The sequence below is a fragment of the Sus scrofa genome, chromosome 5 (assembly GCF_054392235.1).
Source record: "Sus scrofa isolate SSC_HxYL_T2T_F1_AM1 chromosome 5, Sscrofa_HxYL_maternal_Yorkshire_Landrace_v2.0, whole genome shotgun sequence".
Classification (NCBI taxonomy): domain Eukaryota; kingdom Metazoa; phylum Chordata; class Mammalia; order Artiodactyla; family Suidae; genus Sus; species Sus scrofa.
In genome coordinates, this window is record NC_139387.1 from 3,495,973 (window position 1) to 3,515,222 (window position 19,250).

Here is a 19,250-nt window from a genome sequence, read left to right on the forward strand (position 1 = left end):
CCTCCCCACAGCCCCATGCCCCCAGCCTGGGTGCTGGTGCAGATGTGCAGCCCCCAGGGGAGCCCCTGGGCCGGCAGGCATGGAGCCCTCAGCCCCTGAGACTCTTTGGCAGATCAGGGCTTCAAAAGCAGATGCGCCTTGGTTTCAGGGTGATTTGGAAACACATGGCTTTGAGGAGTTTCGGCTCCTCACTTTGGAGCTGAGCCACCTCCAAGCGGCGGCCCTGGAGGACGCCGAGCCAGGGCCAGTAGGAGGCATCTGAAGTCTGGCACCCCCCAGAACGGAGGTCATGAAGTTCCAGGACCAGCCTTGCTCCACACCTGCCTCCCACTCTTGGGGTCAGGAGAGGTAGAAGAGCCCACAGGGACCTGAGAGGCCCTGCCCCAGGGGGATGAAGGTGGGGGAGGCGGCCACCTCCCCCAGGAAGCTCTGGAAGAATCTCCAGGCCAGGCGGAGAAGCCAGGGAATCCACTTCCTTGGAGACCACTGCACAGACTTGTTCGTGGTCATCTTCTCTCTTCGTGTCTTAGCTCCTGCTTAAGGGGTCTGCACTGCTGTCTAGACGGACATTCATATTCTTATGTAGCCAGGCTGGGCAGACAATAGGAGGTGGGACTCAAAAATGTGACTTGGGCTTAAAAAAAAAAAAAAAATCCCTGGAAGGAGGATGTTCAGAAAGGTGTGTTCTTCGGGAGTTCCTGTTGCGGCTCAATGGAAATGAATCTGACTACCATCCATGAGGACGTGGGTTCAATCCCTGGCCTCGCTCAGTGGGTTAAGGATCCAGCGTTACCATAAGCTGTGGTGTAGGTCGCAGACACGGCTTTGATCCCGAGTTGCTGTGGCTGTGGTGTAGACTGGCAGCTACAGCTCCGATTCGGCCCCTAGCCCGGGAACCTCCATATGCTGCGACTGCGGCGCTAAAAAGACACCCCCCCCCTAAAAAAAAGAAAAAAGAAAAGAAAGAAAGAAAAGTGTGTTCTTTCGATCTCCCCACACCTATGCCAACCAACTCCTCAAAGGAGAACGAAAGAAGTGAGGTAGGGCAGGCCAGAGTTGGGGGCTGCTGTGCACTTGTTGGGGGCGCGTTCCCACGGTTCGCGTCTCTAAAGAGACTTGAGGCAGGACCCTGCAGAGGCCAGTGCGCTTGCGCACAGGTGAGCCCAACCATGCTGGGCCTGGTTGGCAGCGGCAGCGGCCAGTCTCACCAAACCCAAGGGCGCGAAGGCACAGGCGCAGCGCACAGGGGGCATTCGGGCGCACACCCTGCGCCCTCACAGAGCGCCTACGCTCCCGCAGGCACACACAGGCATATGCAGGCACGTGCTTGCACACAGGAACACACATTGCCCAGCACAACCCCCAAGAGAAGCGCACGCCCCCGCACGGTTATCCCGCGGTGCCTCCCCCCCACCCCCGCCCCCCGAGGTGCACCCTCCGGAGCAGGCTGGAGCCGTATGCCTCGCTGATGTTGCTGGCGGGGTGGGGGTGGGGGGGGTTGTCGGAGCCAAGGCAGTTTGGGCAAGCCCTGGAGGCGGCTCCCGCCGCACGCTTCGGTCAGCCTCCCCTTTAAAAAACCCGCCCGCGGAGGAGGCGGATGTAGGGGTGGCCCGTCCAATGGCAGCTGCGCGCCTCGGGAGACTGGAAGACGTGAGCCAGAGCGAGCGACAGAGCTGGTTCCGACCGATCGACGGACGGAGGGCCAGACTGCGGCGGAGACGGACCCGCTGCCCACTGCCCGCTCCCTCGCCTGGCACTCCAGCCCCAACCCCAGCCCCAGCGAGATGCGCGGCCCTGGCGGCGGGGCACAGGCGACCACCGCGCCGGGGCCCGCGCGCCCCGGTCCCTAGCGCCCTGTGGTCCCTAGCGCCCTGTGCCGCTGCCCTACCTGGGGGAGGGCCGCGGAGACCCCAGCCTCAGCTGGCCCACGCGCTCTGCTCGCGGGGCCTGCCCAGCCCCGCCAGGAGCGCGGGCCCACCATGCTCCTGCTGTCGCCGCGCAGCGCGCTCCTCTCCATCTATTGCCCGCAGATCTTTCTCATCCTGTCCAGCGGCAGCTACCTGTGAGTGCCGCGGGCCGCGCGCGCGGTGGGCGGGCGGGGGGCCCCCCTCCCCGGCCTACAGCGCTGGAACTGGGCGAGCAGGGAACCGGGCAGCGAGGTCCCTGGGCGGGGCGCCTGGTGCCCGGCGCGCGAGGGAGCGGGGGTACTTTGGGTCTCCTTGCCGGCCTGAGCGGCCGAGGTTGAGGAATCGGGGGCGGGGTGGGGGGAGCTGAGGCAGTGAGTTCTGCTTTGAAGTCAGAAAAGGGGTGGCCGGCTAGAGGCCTGATGGCTCGGGGAGACCTGGCTGCGCGCACCGAGCACGAGGGCCGGAGGGCGCGCGGACAGCGCGGAGATTCCCTGCGCATCCCAGCCGCGCCTGGACCAACAAAATCCCCCGCCCCATATAAATACACGCAGCCCGCCCGGCCATGCCACACTCGAGAGAGCCTCACGCACACAACTGCTGCCCCGCGTACACACTGGCACACACACGTGCACGCTGCGTCCCACCAGACAGCACCCAAGCCGTCCTCCGAGATCGCTGTCGCTTTGCGCGCCTTCCTGCCCCGCCGAGCGGCCTGACCCCAGCCGCAGCCGATTGCTCCCCTGGGGCGGGCGATGGGGGGGTGGTGCGCGCACTGCGCGCCTGAGGCCGGCGGAGGCGCGCCCAGGTGTCTGCTCCAAGGCAGCGCGAGGAGAGTGGGCGCGCGGGTGCGTCCGGCCCGGCAGGGCCCGGCGGGCTCCGGGAAGCTCCGGGCAGGGCCCGACTCTGCCCAGGGAGCCGAGGGGCGCGTCGGCGCAGCGGTGGCTTCGCCGGATTCCTAATGGGACGCATATGCTCTGGCCTCCGATTTAAAAAGAAGTTTGATTTATGGAACCGCCGTTTGGGGGAATTTAAGCTGGATGCTACTGATTAAACCTCAGAGCCAGTTCTCCCTCCCCTTCTCTCCTCCCCTCCCCCTCCCCCTCCTTTACACGCGGGCCACGTCCGGGGTCGCCTAACGCGGCCAGAGGGGGCAGCCGCCGCCTTCGCGCTCCCTGCGCCACCCCCTCCCCCCAGCGCGGCCGCAGTCCTAATAAATCGCCGCGCCCCCACCCCCTTTTAACAGAGACGCAGCCAATTTCTTCTCCAGCTCCTAGGAAATTACTATCCTACCAGTTTTCCTTCTATAAATAGTCGCGCATCTTGAAACAAAAGTTCGCAACCGCAGCCAGATGCTGCGAGGCCCGCGGTTTCCCGGGCTGTGGGACATAATTACAAGGTCCGGGCGCAGAGAGCGCTCCAGGCCCGGCGGGCAGCCCCGGCTGCTGCGGAGGCATCGCCTGGGGTGGGAGGGGGGGAGTGCAGGCCGCCCCGGGCAGGGCGCGGAGCCGGGTGGGGAACGCCTGATCGTTGGGGACTCAGGCTAGGAAAGTGCCGGACCAGAGAGTCCTGCTCCTGGCGTTCCTCCTGGGAAATGGAGCCGCCCAGGAGGTCTTGACATCTCCAGCCTCGGGTGCTCAGAGGTCGGAGGTGGAGGAGGTGACCCACCCCCACCCTCGCCCCCAATCCTGAGCATCTCAAGCTGAAGCCTTGCTAGAGAACTGGCAGCTTCTCTGCTCAAGAAATCACTCTTGGAGCCAGCTGGCTGAGGTTTGGCGCTAATGGGGAGGTGTCCCGGGTGGGAAATCAGGAGTTCCCCCCCCCTCCCCAGGGTGGTTTGGAGCAAGAACCTGAAAGGAGGAGGTGGGCCTCGGAGTGGGCTGCCAGGGCGGCAGCTGAAGCCCCTCTGGGGCAGGTGGTAGCCGGCATAACCTCCACAGGCCCTAAGCTTTCCCTTGGGGCTGGCACCCCAACTCCAGGCCTGCCGGTGACTACCATCTGTGCCCACATAGGCTCACTCCCCGAGTGTGCACTGCCAGCTTTGTTGGCAGAAATTCTCCCAAGGCGATGGCTTTCCACAACGTTCCTAGGCCAGGGCTGGGGTCTGGAGTGGACGGTGAGGCGGGCGGCAAGGGCTCTGCCCCTGCCCTGCCTTCAGCGCCCCCTGCCCCAGGGACAGCCCAGCCTGGCCTTCAGCCCCTGGGTGGGGGGCAGGGGGAGAAAGTGTTGTTGCCAGGCTTTCCCCGAGCAGAAAAGAAAGCAGATGTTCCGAGAGCGAGGGAGGGAGGCGCAGGCAGCTCTGGGTTTCCCTGCCTCTGGTGGGCGCAGGGCATGTGAGATGCCATGGGTAGCTGGAGCCCAGGCTGTAGATGAATGTGAGTGTGGGGAGAAGACACTGCGGGCATCTCTGAACTGAGGCCCAAATGCAGGTGAGGCAGCAACCAAGTGTGTTGATCACGGTTGGGGGTCCACGGTAAGCCCACCTCAGCCACCTCAGAATATTCGAGGAGGTTGGCCCTGTGGGATCTGAAGATGCCAGGGGACGGGGGGGGGGGGGGGGGGGAAGGGGGGGAGTTCTGGGCGGAGGCTGCTTTCTGCTCCAGAGAACTTTCCAGAAGGCATCCATTGCTGGGATCACAAACACTGGCAGTCAATTGATCCGCCCCTTTCACCTGGGCTGCTCTCCCAGCTCCTCATCCTGGGCTGCGGTCCGGTCACAGGGAATCCCACATGCCTGCCTGGGCCCCTGCCGCTGATCTGGTCGGACGGGTGTGCTGGCCTGGAAGCGCCCTGAGCCCCCGCTGGACTCTGCGCTGGGCCCAGCCGGCCTCTGGAGGCAGTTCTGGCCAGCGCTGCTCCCCCCGTTGTCAGCGAGGGCCTGAGGGAGGGCAGGTGTCAGACGGCCAGGGTCAGCTGGTGCCGGGGCCTGGCCGAGGCCCTGTGCCCGGGCGAGGCTGGCCTGCTGACCTGGGCAGGTCCCTTCCCGTCTCGGCCTCCCTCTCCCAGATGTGGGGGCTGGCTGCAGTGATCCCCCCAGATCTTCCGGTAGGAGTTTCTCATGGTGACCGCCCGCTCTGGGGAGCCGAGTGAGTCATGGTGACAGGGCAGAGTTACTCACCGACCACCTGGCTGTGGGGGGTGAGGGGCGCTCACCACTGCCCTGCCAAGGCTGGGCCTCTTCCCGGCTCTGCCGCTGTGGCTTTATTGGTGGTGCCAACCGCAGGCCCAGAAGCGCTGTGGGCATGACCCTGGGGGGGAGGGGAGGGTGCTGAATCAGGCCCCCTCCCATATGGCATCACAGCCCAAGTGGGGGTGGAACGGGGCCACCAGCTCAGGCGTGGACAGGTCGCCCCTGGGAGGAACAGCTCCCAGCCTAAGAGACTGTGTCTGTCCAGGTGTGGGAAGAGCCCTGCTGTGTGGCCTCGAGCAGGTCGGTAGGCCTCTCTGGGCCGCAGTCTCTTCTGGTCTCTTGGGGATGAAATCTTCTACTGCAGGCTCAGGTCAGGCCCCCACACATGGGCTTCTAAAGCGCGTGTGGCTCCGTGGAGTGGAGAGGCCACCAGAGCAGGGGAAACGGACAAAACCTTAGCCCCCAGGCCCCCCCAGGCCCCGCTCAAGAGGTACAAATAGAGCCGCTCTAATGACAGAGAACTTGGGGACATCACTGGCCTGTGAGCGAGGCTCATCAACCACTAGTTCAAGGGGGAGGCGCACTTGGACGTGACTCCTTGGACCCCCTGTGCGGGGCAGGAGGGCCAGGCGGGTCCCCGTATGCTTCCTCCTGGGGCTGCTGAAGGCTCTGCGGGTTTGTATGGAGGCCCGTGGGAGAAGGGCCCGTTTTCGGTCCTTGTGAGGCCAAGGGGCCTGAGAGTGACCCAGCTACTGGGTTCTCATCTCTGTTACTGCCTGGGGGCAGCCCGTGACCTCAGCCGTGTCCTCTGTACAATGGGCACCTAGGAACATGAACCTTCTAGAGGGCGTGTGAGACTTCGACCAACGAATGCAGAGATGTGCTTACCTGTGTGCTTGTGTCCACTAAGTGCTCAGAAGATGGGGTTGCTCTCAGCTCCTGGAGAAGGAGGAGAAGGAGGAGGAGGAGGAGGAAACCTGTTTCCTAGGCAGGGTTTTGAAGGATGGATAGGAGTTGCCCAGACCACCTAGGAGCATGAGACGCCTAGAACAAGGAACAATACTTGCCCTCAAACATATTCACCCAGGGTCCCTCTCCAGGGAGCCTCGCAGCACCGGTGGACAGACAGAATGCCAGGGTCCGTCAGGCCCTTTCCTGAGGTCCCCCAGAGCCCAGGGTAATGGCCCATGATGCATGGAGGAGGAGTCCTAGGGTCTTGGGGCCTCCGGGTGGTACAGGCAGCAGTTGGAGGCGCCCTTGGAGAGGGGAGACCACCACAGAGTGAGGTGGGTGTTGAGGCCCTGATTTCATATTGTTTTATCTGGCTTCTCTGGGGACACTGCACTCCCTGCCTCTGTCCCCCCACCACCATGTCCCCTGGAGCCTCATGCCAGCCTTGGGGAGCAAGGGCCAGGGAGGCTCAGCCTGCGGGAAGCCCAGAACCGCTGCTGGGATCTGGACCAGCAATGCCCTCTGACTACCCTGGGCAGAGCCTGAGGGTGGTGGCAGGCAGGGGATGGGGCGGGATGGAGATTTTGACTGCGGAGTCGCAGGCCCTCTGTGAGCTCAGGATTGCGGGGAGGGGGGTCCTCAGAACAGGGCCCCTCCGTGTGGCTCTGGCAGCCCCCTCACCTCTTGGGACAGATGGAGGGCTTCAGCTGGCTCCCCTGAGGCCTCCATTTTGCGTGGCCCTGGGTCCGGCTCAGATAGGCCCCCCCGCCCCACTCCCCCAGCAAGGGGACAGGAGGCCGGCGCCCGCCCTTGTCAGATGAAATCCCAGCCCAGGGCTCCCTCAGCCTGATGAAAGGGTCATTGTGCGGCGTAGGCCGCCCGCTGGCCAAGGACAAAACCACCATTTGTCCTCCTTCTCGGGCTCGGGGCTGGGGCCTCCCCTCGGGCTGGCCGGCGGGTGGGGGTGGGCACAGGTGTGCTCCCTCATCCCTTTCTCCATCTCCCTTCTCCATCGCAGAGCCGCTCTGCTGGCCTAGACCCCTCCCAGTCCTGCCTCCAGCCTGCCCAGGGCAACCTCACGCTCTGAGTGGGGAGCCTGGGGCCTGGGTCAGCCCTGCTGTCGGCAGGGAGGTAGTGAGCTCTCCGGCCCTGGAGGCATACAAGCAGATGCAGGAGTGAGGGCCAGGCGTGGTGGGGGAGGCCTTGCCCAGAAGGAAGCCATCCGGCCCTCGCGGTCCTCTGTGCGAGGCCGCTGCGTGGTGTGCTGGGTCTGCTCCACGCATGAGGATGCTGAGGCCCCGGGCACGACATCCCACAGCCTCAGCAGCAGAGCACAGAGCAGGGCTTGGAACCCTGCCCACCAGCGCCTCTCCCAAGCCTCGGGGTGGACCAGCTGGCCTGAGGCCCTGGGGATGCCAGAAGGGCTCCAGCTGAGGCTAGGACTGAGACACCACAGTTCTGCAGCCCCCAAGGAGCCACTGTTGCTGCAGACCCTAAAGCCTGCCAGCTGACCGAGTGGGACCCCCCAGGGATGGGGACCCCCCCTCCAGCAAGCAGCTCCCTGGCATGAACTGTGGTCTGGAGGAGCCCAAGTCAGCAGGCCTTGGCAGTTTCATCCCAGTGACACCTGTGGGCCTCCATCGCTTTCCAGAACCTTCCCCCATGGCCATCCTTGCTCCTGACCCTTCTCCACGTGCCCCCAGACCAGAGATGTTCCTTGTGCTAGAAAGGCCCTGCACAGCTGGCACCTTGAAGGGGGCCCCGGAGGGCAGGAGCCTTGGGCAGGGTGAGTGGTGGCTCGGCTTGCCCTGCTGTAGCACGTAGGCTGCGGAGGGCCGGCTGCTGAGGGATCCAGAGCTGAGACTTAGGCCCTGGCTGCCCCAAGTCGGAAAAAAAGATGAAAAACCCTTTCTTGTGGTCGTTCCTCCAGAACGTTATTACCTGCCCCCGGGGCCCCTGGCTGGGGACACGGGGCTTTGCATTCCTTGTCCGTGGGTCCAGGTTCTCTGGGAGAGTTTTCGCTCGCGGGGGATGTGAGCACACGTCCGGGGTCTGCTCTCACTCTCTTTCCTTCTGGGCTGCCGGAAAAGAGGCGCCACCCACTTGGGAAGTGGCGAGTGAGGGGCGTGAGGGTCAGAGCATCAGATAACCCGCCAGGTCCTTCTCAAGGGGAGTGAACCCAGATTCGAACCTGGGTCTGCCTGAATCTTAGGTCTGTGTTGCCTCTCAGGGCGTCCTGCTGATGCAGATTTCTTGCCTCTTGCAAACTCCATTGGCCTCGAATTCGCTGCTGTAACCTCATATGGAGGGAGAACCAATTACTCCGGCGGGTTAGAACTGTCTGTTGAGCAGGAGTCAGGGGGCTCTGAGTGAGGCAGAGTGTGGGAGACAAGCCCTGTCAGCACCCAAGCTCCGAGAGGCTGGGCCTGTGGTTGTGGCATTGACCGCTGCCCCCCTAGCACCCAGCACAGCACTCAGCTCTCAGCTGGTTCCCAGTAAATGCATGTCTGCTGGTCAGATGGCCACTCATGTGTCTGGGGCCCAGCGAGGTCCACTGACTTGATCAGGGCTCGCTGCCCAGGCCTCGCTGCAGAGGCCTCACACCCCAGGTGTTTCCGCACAGGTGGGCACGGGGATTGGTCTGGGGGCTGGATGACTTCCAGGCTTCCCCAGATTCCAGTCTTTCCGAGGTGACTGGCTGCGAATGCTGGGCACTGCCAGATGCTGCTGACACGCCCCCTCCAGGAGCAGCCAGACCCATCCCCTTGCCCCCCACCTTCCTGGGCCTGTCCTGTGTCCTCCGGGCCACATCCGCCCAGGTTGGGCTCTGCAGCAGGTTGAAGTGCTGGCTTCGCTGGTCCCAGGGTCCAAGCTCCGGGCACGGCCCCGTCAGGAGCATGACTGCCTGCGGGATGGAGCCCAGGGTGAAGCACACCTGCTTTCCCAGGGAGACGCTCCTGAGCCTCAGTCCATGAAATAGGCTGGAATGCCAGGCGGCCAGCCCACGGGGAGGCTCGAGGAGTGTGCGCAGGGGTGGCAGGGCCGGGAGCCCAGGGCTGGCCATGCAGGCTGGTGTCATGGTGCACCGGCCAGGGAATTGGCACCTCTGGGCTGTGGTCCTTCACTCTGTTCCCAGTAAGAACATGCAGGGACACTGGCCTGGAAGCGCTGTGTGGCCGGGCAGGGCTTCGCTCCCAGAGCTGTCGGTCCCAGTGGGCCCCTGACCCTGGCCCTGCTCCTTTATTTCCTTCCCTGCAGCTCCAGGGGCCTGGCGGGGCGTGAGGGCCGGTGACACCACTGCCAGGGGAAGTCCTCCTTGAAGTCTCGCTGCTGCCCCGAGGAGCGGGCGTCGGAGGGGAGGCTCTGGCTGACCCCAGGGCCCCCACCTGCGTGTTTCCCAGTCTGTCCCAGGGAGGCGCGGCAAGCAGGGTTTGCACCAAGTCTGAGCATGAGCCCAGAGCCTACCCCTGGCCTTCTGTCTGTGCTGGCGACTCCTGCCAGGGGAAGAGGGGACGGAGAGGGGCAGGCAGGCGGACTGCGGTGGCAGTGGAGGCAGGAGGCTGAGGAGACAGGGCCTGGGGCAGAGCAAGGCTGCTAAACCTTGTCCGGCTCTTGGCTCTGATACCAAATCTCCGCCAGGTGGCCGCGGGGCTGGGGACGAGGCACGGCCCCTCTCCTTTAACCAGGAGACAGGCTGTGGAAGTCCAGGGTGGTGCCTGGGGACCCCCGAGCCTGGGGAGGTGTTCTGAAGGGGCTGGTCCCCCGGGGAACACCGACCCATCCTTCTGATCATCACAGCCAGGCAGGGGAGAGGGACCTTCTTCCGGGGAGAGTGAGCGCCCCATCCCGAAAGGCATTCAAGCCAAGGCATTGGGTTGAGAAAGGCCTGGTGGCCCAGGAATTCTTGCAGGGAGCAGCCCTGAACAGTGGGCTGCTTGAAAAGAGATGTGGGTGGGGTGGTGAGGCCGCTGTGCCCCGGGGACATCTGGCCTTGGTGAGAGCAGAGCGGGGCCATGGCATGGGACAGGGGCAAGGGGGTTGGGGAGAGCCTGGTTGGGGCCAGGCTCCACTCAGGCTCACACTCTGCTCTGAGGGGCCCAGTGGCCCAGGCAGGTCCCCGCCCCCTCTTCCCAGAAGAGGGGTCCTTCCTCCAGGATGCCTGCTCGAGGCTCAGTCCGCCCGGCCCGGCAGTCGGCACAGAGGTGGTGGCTCACTGTCCACTGTCCCAGGGACTTGGTCCCCAGACCTGCTGCTCAGACTGTGTCCAGAGTGGTCGGGAAGGCCGAGGCTCTGGCCAAGCTGCTGGGCGCCCAGACTCCCAGCCTGGCCATGGGCCAGCGGGGCCTGCCAGCTTCTTCCCACCTGTTCCGCCTGCCTGTTCGTCCATCCGTCTGTCCTGAGGTTTCGCACAGGCATCCTGGTCGCTCAGGCCTGCAAGGTGACTCCGCATCTGACAGCTCAGGGCTGAAGCCTAGGCCAAGGCCAGGGCAGGGGTCTCCCGAGGGGTTGGTGTCCCCCCTGTACGATGGGAAGCAAGGAGAAAGGTCAAGGGTAAGGCCGAGGGGAGGGCTGGGGCACAGCAGAGGATGCGGAAGTGTGGTCACGGCTTAGCCTGACAGGTGTTGCTGAGCGTCAGTTCCAGCGGCCTCCTCAGGACCTGAGACGGTGCTGGTGGGGGGGAGAACAGAGGAGGATCTGAGTGGGCTTCTTGGAGGAGGAGACACCAATCTGGGCCTCGGATCTTGCCTGGCTGCTGGAGGGAGCAGGGCGGCCCTGGAGGGGGAACTGCTGGTCCACTGTGGCTAGAACCCAGGAGGGCCATGATGGGCCTCATGGTCTGGCAGAAGTCTGGAAGTTTCTGAGGTCAGAAGTCAGTGCCCTGAGGTTTTAAGGTCCCACTGGCTGAATGAGATTCTGACTGTGCAGGTCCTCCAGCCCCCTGTGCTCCCTCAGCCGTGAACTCCCTGTGCCAGTGAGGGGTCCGGGAGAACCCTGGGGCTGGGCCCGCCCACCTCTGGCGGCCACACCCTGCCCAGACCCCCTGCCTGCCACCTGCTTTCTCCCAGGATGCCCAGGTTTCTCTCCAGGGTGGGGTCCCAGGATGCCAGGCCAGGAATGCCAGCTATGTGGGGAGGGCGGGCGGGCAGCCGCCCGCCGGGGGCGCGAGGGAGCAGGCGGACGCTCTGCTCCCTTGCCCGGGAACACTGCGGGCAGTAAGCTGAGCGGAGCAGTGGCCTGGAAAGATTGCAGCAGGCGGACGGTGGTGCAGGGAGCCGGCCCGCGAGCAGGGGCCGTTCCGCGCATCACACAGACAGGCAAGCGAGGCTCCCAGAGGCCAGTGAGAGCCAGCAGGGCAGAGCTCGAACCCAGGGCCCCAAAGCCAGAGAACCTGCTCAAAGTGCAGCTGCAGGCACCTAGATGTCCCCTCAGCCCCTCACCCCGCGGAGGGGAAACAGGCCAGGGTGGGCCACGAGGGCCCAGGGGACAGCCTCATTTCCCAGCGGGGCCCCGTCCTGCCTCCAGGCCTCTCTCCAGGCCACTTGGAGACGCTCCTCCCTGTCCCCCGCCACGGAGCTCCCTTCAGGCGTCCTCTCGAAGCCTCATCTGTAAAGGGGGCTGGCAAGGCCCACCCTGAAGAGCCCACACGGGGTTGAAGTGGAACAGGGTGGGGGACCCTGCTTTTTGGCTTGTCGTCGCCTGCAGGGGCAGGCCCTGTGATTGGGCGGGTGAGGGGCAGGTCTGCCCTCTGCACATGCCCGCCCCACTGCCCCAAGGCCTTCAGGTACTTTCTGACCCCATAGAGGGAGAGGCCCTTTGCCCACAGAGGGCTGATTGTGCCCCACTTCCAGATAAGGAAACTGAGTCTCGGAACAGCCTTCCTGAGGTCTGGCCATGACTTCACACCCCGTGCTCCCCCCGGCTGGCCCAGAAGCCCTGGGGGAAGGAGATGAGCAGATTCAAGGAAGATCAGGGCAGGTACAAGTGGCCAGTGTGCCACCAGGCCGTCGTACCCGCTGCTCTAGGTCCTCCCACTTCTGTTCCCTTCTGTCCTGACCCATCTGAAGGAGGAAGGCTGTGGGCTCTGGCACAGCCAAGGTGGCCCAGGGGGTCCGCAGAAGAGTTCTTCTCCCCAGTTGACAGGCAGGGGCACTGAGGCCACCATTAGCCCCTGGCGCCCCCTCTGCCCCCCAGGACCCTACTGGTTCTAGAGCCACAGAAGAGCCTCTTCGGGTCCATCTGAGGCTGGAAAGCCCTGGGCCAGCCCCTGCGCCCCTGGGGGAGAGGCTGGCGGGGATGCAGCCTTGGGTGGGCGCGAGGTCCAGGGGCCACCCTCCCAGGTGTTTGCCCAGTTACTTCCTGGACAAGTGAACCCAGGCTCGCCTCCCTGGCTGATCGCAGATAATTAGAACATTCTTCAAATATTTTGCCAGAGGATGCACGAGAAGGAAGGATTACAGAATGCCCCAGGCCAGGAGCGTGGGCTGGAGGTGCTCCGGGCAGCTGGGCCGCCAGGGCCAGGCCAGGGATGGGGGCCTGGAGGGAGGCTGGGGATCCGGCCTAGCTCAGCCAGCCTGTCCCCGCCTCCCAAGAAGCTGGGGCTGGGGTGGGGGCTGGGGGCTCACAGCCAAGGCCAGCTCAGGGCCCAGCTAGGGGCTGGGGGATGCTGGGGCTGGGGATCCCCCAGCTGGCCGTGGTGCACAGACCCTGCCCCTAAATGGCATCAGGAAAAGTCCAAGGGCGTCAAGCACAGAGCCCTGGCTCCCTCGGGGGAGCCTCTGGAAGGAGGTTTTCTGAGCTGGGAAGAGGCCCTGGAGGGCGAAGGCGCAGACAGGGAGCCCAGAGTGAGACCGAGGGATAAGGGGCGTGCCTGAGGCCAGCCTTATGACTGACACCCAGCTCGGGCCAATGAGGAACAGCCTGGGGCCACGCCCTGCTGGTGCTGGGGGCGGGGCAAAGGCAAGGTTGGGGGACGGGAGGGTGGCCCCAGAGGGGACCGGTGGGCTCTCTGCGGGGAAGTCCTTTCTCATCACTGCTCACCTTCCCAAGGCAGGGCACAAGCTTCCTCCCCAGACAGCAGGGGTCAGGTGCCCCCCAGCGACCCCCTCCCTCCCAGCTCCTGTGTCTCTGGGAGGAGTCTGGGGTGTGGTGCCCAGCAGGCTCAGTCCTGAGAGTACTTGGATCCTAGTCTCCCCCACGGCGTGCTGCCCCAGTCCTAGCCTCGCGAGCGTTCCCGGGGTTCTGTGGTTGGATAGGGCAGGGGCTGCTCCAACCCAGAGCCCGGGGTGGGGAGGCTGCATTAGCGCTGGCGCACAGTCCAGTGAGTGGGCACAGAGCAGGAGAACCCTTGGGACCAGGCTGGGTGGGGGGCCCTGATCTGGTGTGTGGGGGCCGTTTGCCCTTGCCTGGGCCATCTCCATCCCAAGCTGTGGTTGGTGGGGTCGGCGGCTGGGGAATTTGTAGGATAAACCAGATGCTGAGGTGGGGGGTGCCTCACTCCTGTGGCCGCAGCCGTGGCCCTAGTTTTAAGGCTCCGTGGACAGAGCAGGTGGCTCGAGGCTTCCTCCGCGTCTGGGAGGCTGTTCTGTCCCGTGGACCGGGGCTGGCAATGGCTCCACTTCTCTCTGGCTTTTTAAGCAGAAAGATACGGCTTGTCCTGTCACTGGTGATGCCCCTGCGTCCATGCCCTATGGAGGGCACTTCAGGGTGGGTTCAACCCCTTCGTGCCAGTCCTACCCACCTCTGGGACTTGACATGCTCGGCTCATGTGTGGAGGCTATTTTCTCAATAATGCATGAGGTGGGGTAAGAGCTGCTTTTTAGGAGTTCCGGTTGCGACCCAGTGGGGTAAGAACCTGACTAGTATCCATGAGGACCTGGGTTCCATCCCTGGCCTCGCTCAGTGGGTTAAGGATCTGGTGCTGCTGTGGCTGTGGTGCAGGCCGGCGTCTGCAGCTCTGATTCAAGCCCTAGCCTGGGAACCTCCATATGCGGCGGGTGTGGCCATGTTAAAAAAAAAAAAAAAAGCTGCTTTATACGTGTAACAGTCTCCGAGAAAATGGGCAGCGCCCCTGTCCCCAGCCCCACTGAGGATGTCCCAGCAGCGCTGTCCTGCTCTCCTCAGGAGCGGGGTCACCGACCCTGGAAGGCCCTGGCATGTGTGTGACATCCATCATTAATTTGGCCATTCCACGGTGACCGCTGAGGGTCAGCCAGGCCTGGGCCACGCTGGGCAGAGTGCACGGTGGGGAAAGAGATGGGCTCGCCGTTCTGGAGCAGCACCGGGAGGGCCTAGGGACTCCGGTCGTGCTCCAGGCCTGGCACAGGTCGGGGGCTTCCTTCAGCTGCCCCCTGGGAGGCCCCCCAGTGCGGCCCTGCCCCCAGGGACCGATGGGGGAGAATGAGTCTCCACATGGACCCGTGACCCCTCCAGCTGTTTTGAGGGGTGGGGACAGGGGTGATGAGACACTGAGGGGTCTGGGGCCAGGAGCTACGGGTCCTGAGCTCTGCTCCCTCCCTCCCTAAGCTACTTGGCAGGTATCCGGACCTTCTGGAACTTTCAGCTCTTGTTCTGAGGAATAACAATAATAATAATTATTATTACTATTCTTATAACATCTGCCTCCCCACCAAGAATCCAGCACACAGTAGGTGCTCTCACCGCCTTGAGCCCAGCAGCACGTGGGGTTTAAGCTGGACCCCCAGCTGCTGGACCGGCTTTGGAGGAGGTTAGCTCCTGAATGAAGCAGGGGTGTCCCTTGCAGAGACGGGAGGGCAGGATGGCTCCAGGCTTTGATGTGGGTGAGATCCTGGCCCCCCCTGCTGACCTCTCAGGTTGGCTCCCTGACTCTAAGGTGGCCCCGATGCTGCCCTGAGGGAGCCCCAGGGTGGGCCTCGGCTGGAGTGGGGCTTGGCCCAGACAGGGGTCTTAGCTGGAGTGGCCGCGGCCCAGAGCTCTGTCCCCTTCGGGCTCAGGCAGCACTGGGAGGGCTTAGGCTGCCCATCGGGGCCTGGCCCCACTGGTGGGCTCAGCTCCTCTGGGCAGAGGACAGCTAGCAGGTGGGCAGTGCTGCCCACTGGCCCCGAGTGCTGGACTGGGCTCAGGCTAAGAGCAGGAGGCACTGCCTGCTGCGGCCCCTGCCCACAAAGCACGCCCTCTGCCCCCACAGTCCTCAGGCTCTCCTGTGTGCACCCTCCTCACTGCCCCCGCAGCTGCTAAGGCAGCCTGATGCCCTCTCTCATTTTCCCCGGGAGTTCCCGGGACAGCGTAGCTGCGGCAACACTAGATCCTTGACCCACTGTGCTGGGCTGGGGATCAAACCTGCGTCCCAGAGCGGCAGAGATGCCACCATCCCGTGTACCGCTGCAGGAACTGCCTGACTCCTTAACTCCGCGTTCCCAGAGGACCCAGGGCCTGTGGGGACAGCCTAGGGACATCTGTGGATGGAGTCCAGGCAGGGTCAGAGGGTGGCAAATGGGCAGCCCTCAGCAGTGCCAGGCTGGGGGTGCCTTTGGATCCTGGGGCCCCCGGGAGCCTGGCTTTGGGCTGTGCTCAGCCACCCCAGCTCTGCGTGTAGGAGGGGGGGCCCGTCCCCAGCAAACCCCATGAGCCTGTGCTGTACAAGGGGTTAACACCTCCCAAGGCTGGACCCGCAAAGCACACAGGAAGCATTTTTAATGTTCACATTTTCTTAAGGGTGCTATCTTTGACTTTCGTAAGGATACTTGGAGTTTTCTTGCCTTCTTCTTGCCAGCCCTGTAAAGATTTGTATTGCAACAGTTTAGGTTTTTGCTGAGGCATAACCTCCATAAAGTGCAGAAATCTCAAATGGAGTGTTTGAGGCATTTTTACGGACGCGGACCCCTGTGTCACCAGTGACTGAGCGGCTCAGGACAGACAACGTTTCTGGCCCCCAGCCGGCTCCCCCTTCCCCCTCCCACCCCCGGGTAACTCTCCTCTGACGTCCGTCTTGAAGCTGAGTCCTGCTGGGGCTTCTTGGACGGGTAGCATCCTTGTTCTCGTGTCGTTCACTCCACAGGGAGTCTGGGGGTCTCTGTCCAGCGGGTGGCATCCTGCAGTGTGAATAACCACAGTGTTTCTGCCTTTCTCCTGGTGGCAGACGCTGTTGTTCCAGTTTGAGTGGGTGCCTGTCCTTTGGCAGGTGGAAGCGCTGGCTTCGCTTGGGTTATAGACCCCAGGCTGAAATTGCTGGCTTAGGGGGAAGGAACGAACCCCTTGGTGATGGATGGATGGATGGATGCAGCGGCTGATGTGGACACCCCCTGGCTTCAGAGTTGCCGATTTAAGCATTGGTCCCCCAGATGGACCCAGCGGTCCTTCCCGGGTCCCTACAAGGGACCTGGATCCTGGCGAGTCCGAGGGTCTCCAGTCTCAGGCTGCGAGCGTTGCGATGCCCTCTCACCACAGGCCAGCTACGAAGTGCTGTGTGCCTGGAACCCTGTACAAGCCGGCAGCTCTGGGGTGTAGCATGGCTGTTATCACTCCCACTTTACAGATGTGGAAACTGAGGCCCAGAGAGGTTAAGAAACTTGCCTGAGGTCTCAGAGCTAGGCAAGGGCAGAGCCAGCCAAGCTGGTTCACACCAGCATTCATGTTCCTAAGCCCTCCCCACAGGGCCGCCAGGTGGGTGCCTGGTACTGGGCTAGTGACATAGCAAAGGTCCCACCCCCTTGGCCGCGTGTCTGCCCATCTGTCACCTGCGCCCCTGCCCCCCCTGACTGGAAGCCCCTGGTGCTAGAGGCAGCCCCCTCCACCTGGACTGCTCTGGCAGGTAAAAGACCTTCCTGCTGTTCTGCGGCAGCCCCTCCTCGCACAACGCCAGGCTCAAACCCAGCACTAAGAAGCAGGAAGCCCTTCCTGTCAGCCCTCTGGTCTGAGACCTGAGAGCGCTGCCCACCGCCCCGAGGACAGCAGAGGGCTTCTCGTCTGCAGGGCCTGGAAACCTCCTCCCCCAAGCTCCCTTCTCAAGACTGGTCCAGGCCAGGGGTGAGGAAAGTTCCAGACTCTCAGCTTTGCCCACTGCTCCTGGCATCTTGCCCATGTCCGGAGGCCCCTGAATAGCACAGGGGGATGAGCCCGGAGCAGAACTTTCCATGGAAAGGGCAGCGACTGAAACGCGAGCGCCCCGCCCGGCTTCTCTGTGCTCAGGACCACCCAGAGCCAACCCCTCTGGGGGCACCTGGGCGGGCAGCCTCCTGGCAGTTCTTTCTGCTTTGAGGGAAGAGCTGGGCCCACCCTGTGGGGCATCTGGCTGAGGGAGCTGCAAGCATGTTCTCACCCCCAAACTGCTGGTTATCTCAGAACCTGCCTGCGTCCACTCTCCTCCCTCCCGCAGAGCACCAGCTGTCTCCTGATGATGTATTTTGGCCCCTTTCGTGCCCTGCACGCCGACGGTTTCTTGATGCTGGCCAGCATCTCCCGGCTGCAGCCCCCTCCCCTCCAGGCGGAAGGTACCATGCGGGCAGGTCCTGGGGTGTGGCCCAGCCAGGCTGGCAGGGCCCGTGGGCGCTGTGGGGATGCACACGGTGCCGCAATGGGTTGCCAGGCCTTGAACCCTAGCAACAGAAGCCTGATGAATTCACGAGTGGCCGGGAGGCATTTCAGCAAGGGAAGGATGTAAGCTGTGTTTTGAGGGGGAAGAGGGGGCGTGGTTCCCAGCTCCTTCTTTCTGTATTATGAAGAAATTTCTATACTAAGAAGAAAGGCCATCTTCTTTCTAAATGATGCACTTATTGTGTGCTCGGAGCCACAGTGCTGCCTCCACCTGAGTTCTGGAAGCAGAGACCTGGCTGTGTGGTCACACCCAGGTCCCCTAGCCTCTCTGAGCTCCAGCCTGCACAGTAGTAACAGGGGGTTGGCAAGGCCCACCTGGCGAAGGGAGCAAGGCGGCTTTGCAGATGCCTGTGTGGGTCAAGACCGGTGCTCAGAATGGGAGGATTTAATATCTTTCGGGGGAAAAAAGTCCCTGCCTTCTCAGGGGATGATTTTGAAATCGCTTCTGGAGTATCAGCCACGTCTGATGATTTATGCTCCTGGCCTCTACCGTGCAACTCTCTTCTCTGAAGCCCTTGTTGCATCTCAAATCCGGGCACTGACATGCTGGGGGGACGGCTGGGGGCTCGAGGCCCCCTACTCCCTCAGTGCCCCTTGCCCTGCAAGCATATAGGCGAGGGCAAGCAGGGTTACCAGCTGGGCAAGTCCCCTGTTGTCCCCTCCCACTGGTCCCACCTATGGCAGGGGCTGTGGAAATCCTGCATATGGATACAATCCCTTAAAATTGTGTTTGGAGTTTCCTGGTGGCCTAGCAGTTAAAGGATCTGCATTGTCGCTGCCGTGGCGAGGGTTTGATCCCTGGTCCAGGAACTTCCGCATGCCGCAGGTGGGGCCAAAAGAACAAAAGGTAAAATTATGCTTAAAATTCATTTAACATAAACTTTTCCACTCTAATGACGTTAAAGTGTAAAATTCCGTGGCCTTTTGTACATACACAATATTGTGTAACCTTCGCCTCTCTCTAGTTCTGTAACTTTTCCATCGCACCGGATGGAAATTCCACACCTATGAGCTGTGACTCTGCATTCCCCTTCCCCCAACCTCTGGCAGCCACCAGCCTCCTTCTGTCTCTGGATTTACCTTTGTGGAACATTTTCTAGAAAAGGAATCCTACAACACGTGGCCTGACTTCTTTCACTTAGCATTATGTTTCTGAGGTCCATCTTGGAGTGTCTATCTGCCCATTCCTTTTTATGGCCAAATAATATTCCACTGTCTGAAAAAAACACATTCTGTTCATCCATCCGTCAGTTGGGTTATTCCCTCCTTTGGCTCTTGTGATGGGCACTGCTGGGAACATTCGTGCACAAGTTTTTGTCTAAACACTTGTCTTCTATATTCTGCTGGATATACACCTAGGACTGGAATTGCTGGGGGCTGTGGTCATAACTTTTTGAGGAACTTCCCGACTGCTGTCCACAGCGGCTGCACCAGTTTACCTTTCTACCAGCAACGTGCAAAGGTGCCAATGTCCCCACAGGCTCAGCCACTCGGACTATTTTCTGTTGTCCTGCTCCCAGCCATCCTGGCCGGGGAGGAAGCGGCACCACCCTTTGGATCTGATTGGCTTCTCCCTAATGATGAGCGATGTTCAGAATCTTTTCACGGGCTCACTGGCCATTGGTCTCCCTCTGGAGAAATGTCTAAGTGTCTAAGTCCTTCGCCCATTTTTTTTTTTTTTTTTTTTTTGCTTC

General features: G+C 62.5%; 1 protein-coding gene across 4 annotated transcripts in view; it reads left to right on the forward strand.

The window, feature by feature from the left end:
- WNT7B (Wnt family member 7B) overlaps positions 1–19,250 on the forward strand; it is a 50,055-nt gene that overhangs the window by 3,270 nt on the left and 27,535 nt on the right. Inside the window, exon 1 of one of the 4 annotated variants that reach the window (XM_021091385.2) lies at positions 1,667–2,062. The exons of the other annotated variants lie outside the window; for them this stretch is intronic. Within the exon in view, the coding sequence (XP_020947044.1) occupies positions 1,980–2,062 (83 nt within the window). The 5' untranslated portion in view covers positions 1,667–1,979. Of the gene's footprint in view, positions 1–1,666; positions 2,063–19,250 lie in introns of those variants that run through there. 4 annotated transcript variants of the gene reach the window in all.